Below are 14,895 nucleotides of genomic sequence, written 5' to 3'. Positions count from 1 at the left end.
TGGGTGCACATGGTCAACTACTGAATCTCTAACAATGATACCGTGCTCATAACATAACTGGTCTTCAGGATTCCTAAAGCATATCATGCAATTTAAGTAATAAAAACTGTATTTCAAATTGATTGTGTGTAAAACCTGTCATATTATAAAATCCTAGCTCTAGACCATCATATAAAACCCGACCCAAAACCTTTAAACAAAATCACGACCTTTGGTAGTCATATAAAACTCGGCTCACAGCCGCTATATCAAATCTCAGTCTTCGACCGTCATATAAAACTTAGCTCACGGTCGCTATATCAAATCCCGGCCCTCGATCGTCATATAAATTTTGGCACAACCGCTATATCAAATCCTTGTATTTTTCACAAACAGTTCTAGTATTTTACAAGCAGTCACAAACTTGATTATACAATAACCTCAAAATATTATTCATGTGTCACACAATTTCAGTATATATCCCATTTATATCGTTAAACCGAACTTTCCACTGTTCATTTTTACTCAAAATACCCTATCATATATTTTAGGTTTGAAAAGTCCATTTTGAACGGTTGGTTTTCAAAATAACAACTGAAAACATAAATGAAATGGAGTTTTATGGAATGAGATCATTTCTCATATCCCCCATTGGATGAGATGAAAAGAGATGAAGATATTCATAAGTCCATCAAACGACTAATTCTAGAAGATTAGAGAATATTAAGACAAAATAGAAATACATAAATATAGAGGAAATGAGCTTTGAATTCAAAATTATAAAAATCTTTTTTTTTTTCTCATCCGATTTGCGTGGGTGATATTTAAGGCATTGTAATAATAATAATAATAATAATAATAATAATAATAATAATAATAATAAATATTTTCAGAATAGAAGTTTGTCTTTAATTTTCAGGCAAAATCATTTAGAACATCAAAATTACTATTTTCCAAACCTAATTTTGCTTAAATACCATTTCTCCCTTCAAAACATCCATAATTCAAACTTGTTTTTCATCTTATTCTCAAACTTTCAAAAAATAATTAAATGATCTTTTAGGATTTTGAATCCCTTTAAAGTTCTCTTAGACAATATAGGCTAGTCATTTAGCATAGGATCCTCAAGGAAGAATACACTCTTCACCAATGATCAACGAGGGTAAATCATCTTTTCATTTTTTAAACTTTTTTTTTTTTTTTTCTTTCAGGACAAACACCAACCAACGACTGTAACATTAATTTGAAATAGGTTCCTTAAATGGATGTATTAAAAGTACCTAAAAGTCTTGCGGCCGCACACGTCCACTTAAGCCACCACTGAGGACGAAACTCATTGTTTTAAATGAACGTAAAAATTAAATGCTTTTCTAAAAAGATACTAAGAAAAAAATATTGTTTAACACACGAGTTCAATTTTATCTGCCTATTTGGTGAATTGGTGCACATGCATGATGCTCATTCCTATGAAAAAGTGTGGCAAAAAGTTTGTCCAAATTATTTCCGTAAGTTGCGTGGACAGATAAAAAAAGAAATTTCTTTTTTTGAATCGTGATGATGGCTTTTCGTCAAGTCCAATAAATTAAGGGAGACTGAGGGAATTAAGGTCTTATGTACGTATATAAATTCAACCTCTCCAATGAAGAACAAGCATCAGTGAGACAAACGTGGTAGAGAAAAAACAAGAGATTAGGTGAGATGGAAGGAAAGATGGTTATAGCATATATGTGGGTCTGGGTCCTCATGGGCCTCCTCAATCCTACACCCACCGTTCGTGCATACTTCGTAGAGGAGGACTACACCGCCGCTGACTACACGAAGACTAACCGGCAGTTCTTTGTCCAGGACACTTTGAGCGGTAAAAACCCTTCTGCAGTCCGGGTAGCTGGTACTGCCAGTCAGAGCAAATCATCCACTAATCCAATACCGTTCGGCACCGTGTTCGCCATCGATGATCCCCTGACGGATACTGCAGACCCAAATTCGAATGTCATCGGGAACGTGCGCGGTCTCTACCTCTCCTCCAGCCAGAACAGCAGCGACCCAACCTTGGTGATGTACCTTGATTTTGCTTTAGATGAATTTAGTGGGAGTTCTTTCAGCGTGTTCTCAAGGAATCCAGTGTCTGAGAACCCTAGAGAGTTGGCAGTGACGGGAGGGAGAGGGAAGTTCAGGATGGGCAAGGGGTTTGCATGGGTTCAAACGTTTAAGCGGGATCCCAGTACCTTTGATGCAGTTCTTCAGTACAATGTGACAGTGTACGCTCCGGTACAGAAGTAGATGGCTATAGCTTGGGTTTCTTTGTTATGAACTACTGTTACCAGTTTTCTACGTGATGATGAATAAGACAGTAGCTACATGAATGGTTTCAAGTTAATGAGCGTGTGTTTGATTAATTTCGGATACACGCACAAAACACACACTGATTATCCCAACTGAGCCTTAACAAATTAAAAAAAAAAAAAAAAAATGATTTTTTGGGAGTCTTGTCCCTGTGTGTCTCCTCGGTGAAATAGACTCCGAAATTGAATGCTGCACTTTTCACTTACATTTCTTCCCTTTTAAATTTAGATTGAACAGATTTAGGCAAAATGTAATATAAAATTATATTAAGTTTAGTTTAAATCCACTCAAATTTAAATACAAAATCTTAAATCTATGCTTCTAAATATAATATTATATTTTATTAAGGAATATAAATTTCAGACCTCATATTTAAATACAATTTGTATTACATTAGACTAACAAATGGCAAAAGAAGGAGACAAGCAGTAAGGTCTAGAGCAGTGCAGCTGCACTGTAATGGCTACACCTTTTCTTTATCCTAACTGGTAATTCATTTTTTCTTTGAAGCAGATAAGACTCTTCACAATATGGGATATTAGGCGAATGATTTAATTAGGGGTTCTTAATATTTTTTTTTAATTTTTATTTTTATTTAAAATTAAGTTTTCTAACTTTTTAAGATGCAAAATCACTAATTAAGGTTTTATATTTAAGATTTTCAAGTATTTTTTTTTTTTCTATTGATAACATAACCAATCTATTTAATTTTTCTTGTGACATAGTTGATGGCAAATAACTTTTTATAAGTTTAAGTTTTGAAAAACTTCTTTTTTGCAGAAGCTACTGTCATAGGTATCGTTAATAAAATTCTATAAGCAATAAATGTATTTAAAAAATAATTTATCTTTTTTATAAATATATTGAGACTTCAAAAAAGAAAGAATTAAATTGTATTTTCTTTACATTTTAAAATACAATTTCATTTACTTGATAGTGGAAAAATTAATATATGAGAAGATAACATCATAAATAATGTTAATATTATTATATTAAAAAAAATTTAAGGACCCTAAAATTTTTGGGATCCTAGGCAAACACCTCAACCACCTTAAGGTCCGGTCTGCACCGGCTAAGAGTGCTGCTATGGCTCGCCTATTCATTCCTCATTTGGGCTTCAATATTAATTCCTTGTACTACTCCATCTCTTTTGTACATTCCTCTCGTTTGAATAATTTTTTTTTAATTTTTGAAAAAATAATTTTTAAGCCTTAAATTTAAATTAATTTGTAAAAAATTCGTTATAATTTTATATTATGTTATATTTAAATCAATACTAATTTAAATTTAATTGTGAAACCCAAACTCTCATACATGTATGGGTATATAAATTTAGGAGGACCCAGATAAAAAAATGGTAAGATAGAAATTCAAATGTACATAGCTAAAAAATATTTATTTGTTATTAATATATTGAATTGTTCTTTATGGTTTGCTGACTTATAGAATATTAATTAATTCATGACTATAATTTCCCGGACTCTATTTTTTTTTCGCAACTTACTAAAATAAAAATTAAAAATTAAATTAAATAAAATTATAAAAATAAAAATTTAAAGTGAAGATAAAATTAATTTTTGAACATATTAAATGATAATGTATCACACAAATGCTATTTAGTAGAGATCCATTGTGATGAGTGGAGAGGACTCACTCAATCACTGACTGTGACTGAAACTCAGTGAAGAATTGCACTCAATTGCAAAATAATTAATTTCAATAATAAACTGGAAATAATTTATAGAGGAAAATCTCAATACAAATCTTTCACTGATTATTCATCATCTCTACACCACATATTACATTACATACGCACACATCTATTTATAGTAAAGTTAGAACAATATAATCAACAATGGTGGCTGAAGTTGGTGAAACTTTGGTGAGATTGTTGCTGACTCCAGCGCAAATTCAATAGAGGTGGGCTGTCAGCCATCTTTTCTACAATTAGTCAAGTTTAATTTTCAACATCCCCCTTTAAACTTGACTCTCCAGGATTTGTCATCCCAAGTGCTGTCTTCAACCTTGCAAACACATCATACTTTAGTGGATTTGTAAAAATGTCAGTAATTTGATCATATGTCCTACAAGAGACTAATTATATTTCCTTGTTTTTCACATGCTCTCTAATGAAATGATATCAAGTATCAATGTGTTTGCTTCTTTCAATTTATACTGGATTCTTTACAAGTGCAATCGCTGATCGGTTGTTGATGTAGACTTTTGTGGGGTTATCTTGAAGAAATCTCAGATACTTCAGTACATTCCTAATCCATATACCATGACAAACAGTTGAGCTGACAGCAACATACTCAACTTCACATAATGACAACGTTACGATGGGTTACTTCTTTGATAACCATATAAATGCTATATCTCCCATGAAGAATGTGAATCCAATCGTGCTTTTTCTTTCATCAAGATCTCTTCCCAATCGTTATGTGAATAGTCGATAAGTTTGCAATCGCCTCTTGATGAATAGAACATACTATCAGTGATGGTACCTTTGACATAGTGGAGTATCCTCTTCGTTGCATTCAGATGAGACTAGTGAGGAGTCTCCATGTACCTGCTAACAAGTCCAATTTCATAGAGTATGTCTAGTCTAATGCATGTCAAATACCTCAAGCTTACAACCAGACTCTTGAAATATATGGGGTTAACATCTCCTTGCTCATTCTTTTTCAATTCCAATCCTGTTTCAACTGGAGTTGTCATAAGGTTGCAGTTGTCCATCCCAAACTTTTTCAGTATTTCTTTTGCATAGTGGCTCTGGGAGATGAAGATTCCCTTCTCACTTTGGACGACTTCTATGCCAAGGAAAAGATTCATCTAGCTAATATCCGTTATTTCGAATTCTTTGACCATGCTCCTCTTGAAAGCAGCAAATATCGCTAGATTGTTGCTAATGAAGATTAGATCATCAACACATAGGCAGACAATTAGCATGCTTTCATCTGTCTCCATCTTCATGTATAGTGCATGCTCGTAGGGACACTTCTCAAATCCATTCTTTTGGAAATAGTCATCAATCCTTATGTTCCACGCACGAGGTGCCTATTACAAGCCATAGAGTGCTTTCTTCAGCTTGTAAACTTTATCTTCATTGCCCTTCTTCACATATCTAGGTGGTTGATCGATATAGATATCTTCTTCTAGAAAGCCATTGAAAAATGTTGATTTCACGTCCATCTGGTAAATCTTCCATTCATTCAGTGTTGATAGTGAAATTAGTAATCTAATAGTTTCAAGCCTGACAATTGGGGTAAAGATTTCTTCATAATCAATCCCTTCATTTTGCCTAAGTTTTATTTTGTATCTCTAGACTTCTCCTTGAGCATCTTTCTTGATCTTGTAGACCCATTTACACCAATAGTTTTTCGGCCCTTCGGGGGATTTGTCAGCTCCCAAGTCTTATTTTTCTCGACAGATTGAATCTCCTCATCCATCGATTTTCTCCATTTTTATTTTTCGTTAGCCTTCTCAAAGCTAACTAAGTCACTAGTCAACAATAGACAGTATAGAGTGACATATTCTTCTATAGGTTTTGTAGTTTCATACATATCAGCTAGAGTACGGGTTCCTCTAGGCCTCATGTCTAAGATTTCATACTCAATTGGTGATGGAGCTTCATTCCTTGGTGGTGAACCATGTGGAGGTGTCTGTAGCTCGGGAGCTTGTGACTCGATAGCCACTTCTTTTGTTTGTGTGAGTTCTTCTCCTTCAAGCGTCAATTCAGCATCTTTGGAAGATTCAACCTGGTTCCACTTTCAAGATTCATTTTCTTCAAAAATGACATCCTCGCTATGAATAAATTTCTTATTGATGGGACTGTAAAGTCGATATCCCATGAATTGTCGCTGTATCGAACAAGGATACACTTCTCTCCTTTATCTTCTAACTTTGTCCTTCTTGCCTCTAGAATCTTGGCATAGGCTATGGAGCCAAACACTCTAAGATGACTCACACTGGGCTTGTGAGTACTCTAGGCTTCATGTGGTGTCTTTGTATCAAGATTCTTTGTAGGACACCTGTTGAGCTGATATACTACACATGACACTGCTTCTTTCCAACAACCTTTTGGCATATTCTAATCTTTTAACATGTTCCTGGCCATGTTAAGGATCGTGCGGTTCTTCCTCTCAGCTACACTGTTCAACTGAGGAGTGTATAATGGTGTGAACTATTTTTGAATCCCTTGTTGACTAAGGAATTCCAGGAAAGCTTTATTCTTGTACTCTCCTCTTTGGTCTGATCGAAATGACTTAATGTGATAGCCACTCTGCTTCTCCACAAGAGCTTTGAACTCTTTGAACTTTTTGAACACTTCTAACTTTCTTTTCAGGAAGTAGGCCCAAGTCTTCGTACTATAATCATCAATGAAAGTAAAGAAGTATCTGTTCAATCCATTTGAAATCGACCTTAATGGACCACACACGTCTGTGTGTACAAACTGGAGCGGCATGGTAGATCTCTAGTCGGCTTGCTTTCCAAAGCTGTTTCTGTGTTACTTGCTCATAACACAACTTTCACATATCATATTTGGGTGGTGGATGTTGGGTAAGCCTTTCACCATCTTCTTACTTCCCAACAATTTTGAACTTTCAAAGTTCAGATGTCTGTACTTGAGATGCCATAGCCAGTCTTTGTCTTTGATAATAACACTTAAACACCTTGGCGTATTATATTGAATGGCGAGCGGAAACATTCGATTCTTTGCCATTTGTACTCGAGTAATGAGCTTACCTCGTGTGTCTAATATCACCATATGCTTATCTTTAAGGCTATTTCAGTAGCCTTTCTCCACAAGCTGGTCGAGACTAAGTATATTAGTTTTCATGGCTGGCACATAGTACACGTTGGCGATAAAAGCATGGTCTCCATCCTCCCTTTTGATTAGGACATTTCCCCTTCCTCGAACTGGGACATTAGAGAGATCACCAAATGATATCTCTCCTTGAACTTTCTCATCAAGTTCATTAAATAAATTCTTTCCACCAATCATGTGATTCTTGGCTCCAGAGTTAAGGTACCAAACATTTTGGTCCCAGTGGGTTGAGTTGTGTGTCATTAGCATTGACGAATCTCCGTTGGCTTTCTCCTTTTCTACAAAGTTAGCATTTTCATTTACTTCATGATTTTAGGGATTATCTCTACACTCATTACTACTGTGACGACCTGCTCAATTTCCATACATTTTTTTATATATAATACAAATCAGTGTAATAAATCCAGTAGATCATAATCAACTTGAACCCGTGGGTACCAGGAATATAACAGAAACACATAACGGAAGCCTAAGTAGCAGGAAACACAAAATCATAATATCATAAACACAAAACCAACCATCTCAACACCAAAGTTCTACATCCATTGTATTTATACATACACAATCCCAAAAGAGTCCTAGGGTCATTTTCCACAAAATCCAATTGACCCTATCACAAAATACATACCCTTCAGAAAGGGCATATCAGCCGTAATTATCATAGCGAAGCTTTACCCGCTCTTCTATCAGGGGCTTCCGAAAAGTTCATATAATTTGAGGTGAGACACCTCTCAAATACTAGTGTGTGGCAACATGAGTATTCCTGTGATATACATATAATCATATATATAAACATAACCAGTAAAACTATATGTAATTATTTCTGGGAAAATATGTATAATCAAAGCATAGTAGAACATACAAGATTCTCATAGCATAATTCATCTCATATAAATATAATATGAAAACCACCTTAGTAGGTTAGTTGGCTGTTGTCATGTATTACCCCCACATAATTAGGTTGTGTGGCCCGAAGGCAGGACCTGACATGGTTGGCCGACCACTGCCAAGTCAAGAGTACAATCTGTAAGTCCAATGGGTCTGCCAGACCTAGTCCGTACACCAGGAGGGCTCACACTTCTTAAAACCACATCGACCATCCAATCTCACACCACTCCGTATAGCAGCGTTAACACAAATATCATGATAATTCATGAGCACATAGCATCGGTACCGTGCAAGTGCTAGCTTAGACCAAACTAACTAAATTATGATAACATATAACATATAATGAAACTGTGATACATGAATATTTCATACCATTAATTATCAAATCAATCATATCATTTTGCATATATACGTATATCATGAAAATCATCGGCCCATACGTCGGTATTTCACATTTTACCATAGCTCAGCCCATACGCCGGCAAACATATCCATAGCACGGCCCGTACGCCGGCAAAACATATCCATAGCACGACCCGTACGCTGAAAAATCATATCAATAGTATGGCTCGTACGGCGGCAAACATATCAATAGCACAACCTGTACGCCAACAAATCATATCCATTTCATTATCATATTCCTAGAAATAGTATTTCATTATAAAATTCCACTCATGCCACACAAATGGGTTTTATACATATTTAAACATACCATCTTTTACAACAGTATTTCCCAAACATAAAGCATATATAAATATATTTATTTTCCTAAAATCAGATGCTGTAATAACATACATACTTTTTCATAAAATAACTAGTTTAATATATCCCCTTACCTGAGTCATAAGAAGCCCCTAAAACAAACACCCTCGCACCCGTAGGGTTCTCCATTCAACACCCTAAAAAACGACATTCCTCAGAACTAAAGTTTAATATTTCTATGCGTACTACACTTCCTACAACTGTCAAGAAACCAAATACTGAGTAGAAAGCCTTACCCTGGATTTGGGATGGTTTCCAACTCAGCCCCACTAATGATCTGTTTCAGCAGACTTACAGAGAATTTTCCTAGGAGCATTGTGGTGGCTTCAGATCGTCGAACCGGCAGAAAATCGGCTCGAGATCTTAGAGCGAAGGGCAGGGAATTGAAGAGGAGAGAGAAAATGAGAGTTGTGCATGAGTTTTTGGCCAAAAATGGAGATTTTGCCTATTTATACACTGGCCTTCATCAACGAGGACGTCACCTCGTTGACGAGGTCAATAGGCAATTCTTCAATGAACCCTTTTACTCGTCAATGAAATTCAGAGATACCCAATACCCCCCTCTTGGTATTTTCTCATCGACAAAGAGTACCCTCATCGACGAACACGAAGCGTTTGTCGACGAAGACCTGTTTACCCCCTTTTTAATTCCTTTTCTCCATTCCTTTATTATTTAGATATTATAAATTCTCTTGGTCACTACAACTATAGTATTCGTACTTGTAGTAGTTGTAGCACTAAACGTTTCTCTTGTCTACGTTCGGGCGGTTATTGTATCCCCCTTTTCTTCTTTGTCCTCTACCTCATGGGACATTGTAACGACCTGCTATTTAACTATTTTTTTTAATACTATAACATTTATAATGCTCTCATACCAAAGTGGATTAAACCCAACCAACAACCTAGGCAGCGAGAAGCAGAAATCAAATAACATAACCATATATAATTATATACAATACCAGAGTGCTAAAAGGTTTCTCACAACATACATATATGAATGCTTCCCAGAAATACCCTCAACTGGATAGGATTATACAAAAATACTCCAAAAAATACTCACTTTAATATCAGGGCAATACTGAGGCCCCTCTATCTGCGAGTCTAGTCTGCTCGTCTATCTAGATCACTTGAAAAAATAATTCAACATTGGGATGAGCCAAAGCTCAGTAAGATGAAATATGCTATTGCTAGTGTGTGGCAATGCGTTACAATACTGTGAAAATCTATTACTATATAATCATGTATCATTGAATTTGTAAAATACAATACCAGTAATATAAACCATCACCTTTTCTCTATTGCTTAACATATCTATACTTTAAGTTTCTACTCAAACTACTTCTAATACATATAAGTATATTTTCTATCTTTGTAAGTCTGTATATACATAATAATAACTGAAAACTTCCCCGTGGATAACTGTGTATCATGATTTAATCCCTAATGACAGGGTTGTGCGGCCCGTAGGTGGGATCTACCCTGGCTGGCCGACCAGGGTAAATCACTATACTCTCTCAGTCAGATCGGCCACTCCTCAACCCATATCTAATGGGGAGCCTGTCCACATCTGGGCACGATCGACCTACTACCATATATTATCTGAATAGGTGGTTGCACTCTGAACTGAATATCTGTAGCTACGGTACCGTGCTCTGTAACTGTATGGTCCAACAGGGTCTGATTTTCCATGATTCTGAAATAATTGTATTAACCATGACACTGAAATAAACTGTAACTGTGTCAACTGTATTTCTGAACTGAATTGTAATCTGTAAGTCATGGTACTAAAACTGTATAATCATGGTATTCTGTAATTACTATAAAACATATCCACTGACTATATATTCTGTAAAACATACCCTGAAAATACTGTAAAACATTATTTATATTCTCAAGTCACACAGTAATTTAATACATAATATTCATAATTAATAAACTGCATAAAGTCCTGTTATGAATAATATCCTAGTAAAAATATACATTTTATTCTGAAAATCATTTTAAAACTCCCTAGCATACCTACTCGACACCCTGAAAAAAACATTCGCCATAATAGAGTATCATTATTTCTTTGCCTAGATCATTTCCTATAACTGTTAGGAGGCCAAAAACTAACTAAAAGGCATTACCCTGAATCTAGGAAGAAATTTGACTCAATCCCATCGATGATCCGCCCCAACAGACTTGAAGAGAACTCCGCTAGGAGCGTCGTGGTGGCCTCAAATCGTCGATTTGGCGACTGACAGGATTATGGGATTCGTTGATGAGCCACGCCACCTCGTCGATGAGTCTTATAGAAAGTTCCTCGACGAACTTACATCCTCGTCGACAAATTTCAGACTTCCCAAAAATTCTCTCTCGGTATCTTCTTGTCGATGAGACGGAACATTGTTGACGAGATCCTAAAGAACCCTCATCAACGAAACCCCTGTGTTCGTCAACAAGGCCTAGGAAATTTCTTGGAAATTTTCATCTCCAAAATGCAATGTCATCGACGAAGTCGGTTGCCTCCTTCTGTTATTGTTTCGATTTTCCTTCCTCTTCATTATTTAAATATCATTATTCTTCAGGTCGTTACAAATATAGTTTTGTTGATTGCGTCCTCCTCTAGTGGTACCTCTTTTGCCTCTACCGCCTTCTTTTGATTTAAAATTTCTAAAATTTCTTCCACGAGATCCTCGACTTCGTCCACTTTCTTGCTCTGACATGCTCCTTTTGTCGTATCTATTTGTAGTGAGGGACAACTTCATTTGGAGGGCTTGCTCCAGTGCTTTATCTTCACTCCTTTTGTTGACTTTTTGCTCATAGGCATGGAGTGAGCCAATAAGTTCTTCTATGGACATGGTTTCTAGATCTTTTGTTTCCATGATCTCAGCTATATAATCAAATTTTGGATCTAAAGATCGTAAAATTTTCTCACAAATTCTCTTGTCATTGAGAGTCTCTCAATTTCTTCTTAATTGATTTTTGATACTACCATAACTCGTGTATAGTAGTCAGTAATAGATTTAGTAGATTTCATTCTTAAAGATTCCAAATCACCTTGCAATGTTTGAAGACGAATCTCCTTCACTTTGTCTGCACCTTTGTGTGTTTGATGGAGAAAGTTCCAAACTTCTTTAGATGTCTTGGCGAAGGCAATGATTTCAAACGTGGCCTCATCAAGGCCTTGGTAGATTAAGGACTTCGTCTTGCAATCCTTCTTTCGATCGGTTCGGATCATTCTTTGAGTGTCAAACATAGTTGGTTCATCTTCTTTGATGGGGCTTCTCTATACTTATCTTCAACGATGTCCATGACATCCTGAGCACCTAGTTTGGCTCTCATTTGAATAGAACAATTGTCATAGTTCTCCCACGTCAGCTTTTGGAATCACCGCTTGTGTAATACCGTTCGCCCTCGGGTTTAATATATAAAAAAATAGAGTGATAGAGATTGATTTTGGAAAATCTGATGCCACTAGTGTTTTCAGAAGGTCGAAACACCTTAGAAACTGGTTTTAGGAAAAAACAATAAAATGACACTAAATTGGATAAAAGAAAATTTCTGAACGAGTTTGACTTAACAGCCAAAAGATGGCATCAATAAACGCCATCAGAGCACTTGGCATTTTATAGGTGTGCCGCGTGTCGGCAACTGGACGTGAGTCAATCAGCCGAGTTGGGTTGTGATTGCGGGTCTAGAGCTAGTCTGCTTGTTGTTGGGTTAGGTTGCAAATCGGGTTTTTGAGTTGGATCACATCAGTTGGGTGAAGACGACAAGTGCAGGTGCGCGCGAAGCGTGAGGTCGCCAGTCAGCTCTTTCGCTGGTGCGTGTGTAACACCCTAACCTGGGTCTGTTAGGAAGCACCGTGTCTCTCCTCCTCTACTTGGACCAGACAACAGGGGGGAGGGCCTTATTGGACTAATGACTGGCCCCACAGACCAACACGTGTCCTTTTTAGTATTTTTTGTTCTCACTCACACACTTCCTAAGAAAACTTCCCAGAAGATCACCCATCCTAAGATCACTTGAAGCCAAGCACGCTTAACTGTGGAGTTTTTATGGGAAGGTCCCAAAAAGAAAGGTGCACATTGTTGATATAGGTAGTAACATCTAATCCTTTTAAACCTTTCTTCCATGGGGCATCAAATTCTCCCCCACTTAGAGAACGCAACGTCCTCGTTGTGAACCCACATTTCTAAACCCAGACGATGTGAATCTTATCACACTTCCGGCTGGGTAATCACTCTGATACCATTTTGTAATGCCCCAACTTGGGTTTGTTAGGGAGCACTGCGTCTCTCCTCCTCCACCTGGACCAGACAACAAGTGGGAGGGCCTTATCGGACTAATGACTGGCCCCACAGACCAACACGTGACCTTTTCATTGTGTTTTGTCCTCATTCATACACTTCCTGAGAAAACTTCCCAGAAGACCACCTATCTCAAGATTATTCCAAGTCAAGCATGCTTAACCGTGGAGTTTTTATGGGAAGGCTCCCAAAAAGAAATGTGCACCTTGTTGATATGGGTAGTAACATCTAATCCTTTTAAGTCTTTCTTCCACTAGGAATCATAGTGCGAGTTGCGTGTGGATGGAGCTGTTTTGTCTGTTAACGCGTGTAAGCGTGTGTAGAGACCCTGAGACTCCATTTGAGACGTGGTTTTCACCTTTGGACTCATCTCGATGCAAATTTCACAATGGTATACTCAACTTTTGGATTTTGAGCAACTTCAATTTTGGGGAAAAATTCTAATTTCCCCTCTGTCCGCCTCTGTTTGGCGTATTTCAGCGAACCTGAACGCTATAATACCACTGATGGGTAGAGGGGACTCACTCTATTACTGGTTGTGACTGAAACTCAGTGAAGAATTGCACTCAATTCCAAAACAATTAATTTCAATAATAAACTGAAAATGAATTACAGAGGAAAATCTAAATACAAATCTTTCACTGGTTATTTACCCTTTCTACACCACTTATTACATTACACACACACGCGCGCGCGCGCGCGCACACACACACACACACACACACACACGTCTATTTATAGTGAAGGTAGAACAATATAATCAACAATGGTGGCTGAAACTGGTGAGATTTTGGTGAGGTTGTTGCCGACTCCAACGCAAATTCAATAGAGATGGGCCATCTTTTCTGCAACTAGTCAAGTTTAATTTTCAACACATTGAACATTAATCATGTTGTTATTTGTTTTTTGAACAAGCGTAAATGACTAAATGCTATTGATTGAGGCATGGAGAACATAGTTACTATGCTAGCTAGTTTTAGAACACTAAGGCCCATTTAGTAGTGGAAAATATTTTTTCATCTATTATTTTTTATATTTTATTTTTTCAAGATTTGAATTAAAAAATAGAAAATAAAAAAAAAAAATGTTTAAATGTGTGAAATATCTTTCATTTTTTTTTTTTATATATTTCAAAATAATTACAAAAGGCCAACTTCTTTTCTAATTTTCTAAAAATTATATAAGCTAAATTTTGGAATCATGGATTTTTCAGGCTTTAATTTAGATTTGTGTAGATTTATAAGAAACTTTATAAATAATATTAAAATTCAAGATCTGAAAATTGATGCTCCCAGACACAAAAGTAAGAATTAAAAATTTTAAAAAATATTGGAAAGATGGTTTTTAACTTTTTTATATAAATTTTGAAAATTTAAAAATAATGCCACAATTTTGTAACTATTAAAAAAAATAGAAATGGAAAATAAAATTATTTTCATAAGCGAATAGTGTGAAAAATGTTTATTTTGTTTATTTATCTCACACAAATTTCGTAAAAATGAAAATTAGATAACTTTTCCGTATGTTTTTGAACTGAAAAATGAAAATTGTTTTCCAAATTAAACCTGCCCTTAGTTGTTGCATTCTTTCCTAGTCTCCCAAAACACTACATTGGAGAGAGCATACTAAAGTTCATCTCCACACCCCTCTAGCATTACACACTAATTTAAGGATAGATGAGTGTCAAGCACAAGGTTGACCAAATAACATGAACAAAAGAACAATGGAGGAAAAGATGGTTTGTTGACTCTTCAGCATTAAGGCACAAGGGACAATCATTTGTAAGCTTCCACCCTCTTC

The 14,895-nt window shown here is 36.2% G+C and overlaps 1 protein-coding gene across 1 annotated transcript; it reads left to right on the top strand.

The window, feature by feature from the left end:
• The first annotated feature begins 1,677 nt into the window (after positions 1-1,677).
• LOC131155123 (dirigent protein 4-like) lies at positions 1,678-2,259 on the top strand. The gene has a single exon (XM_058108051.1). The coding sequence runs from the start codon at positions 1,678-1,680 to the stop codon at positions 2,257-2,259; it is 582 nt and encodes a 193-aa protein (XP_057964034.1).
• Positions 2,260-14,895: the final 12,636 nt, after the last annotated feature.

The sequence above is a fragment of the Malania oleifera genome, chromosome 5 (assembly GCF_029873635.1).
Source record: "Malania oleifera isolate guangnan ecotype guangnan chromosome 5, ASM2987363v1, whole genome shotgun sequence".
Taxonomy (NCBI): domain Eukaryota; kingdom Viridiplantae; phylum Streptophyta; class Magnoliopsida; order Santalales; family Ximeniaceae; genus Malania; species Malania oleifera.
This window is presented reverse-complemented; position numbering and strand designations above follow the sequence as displayed.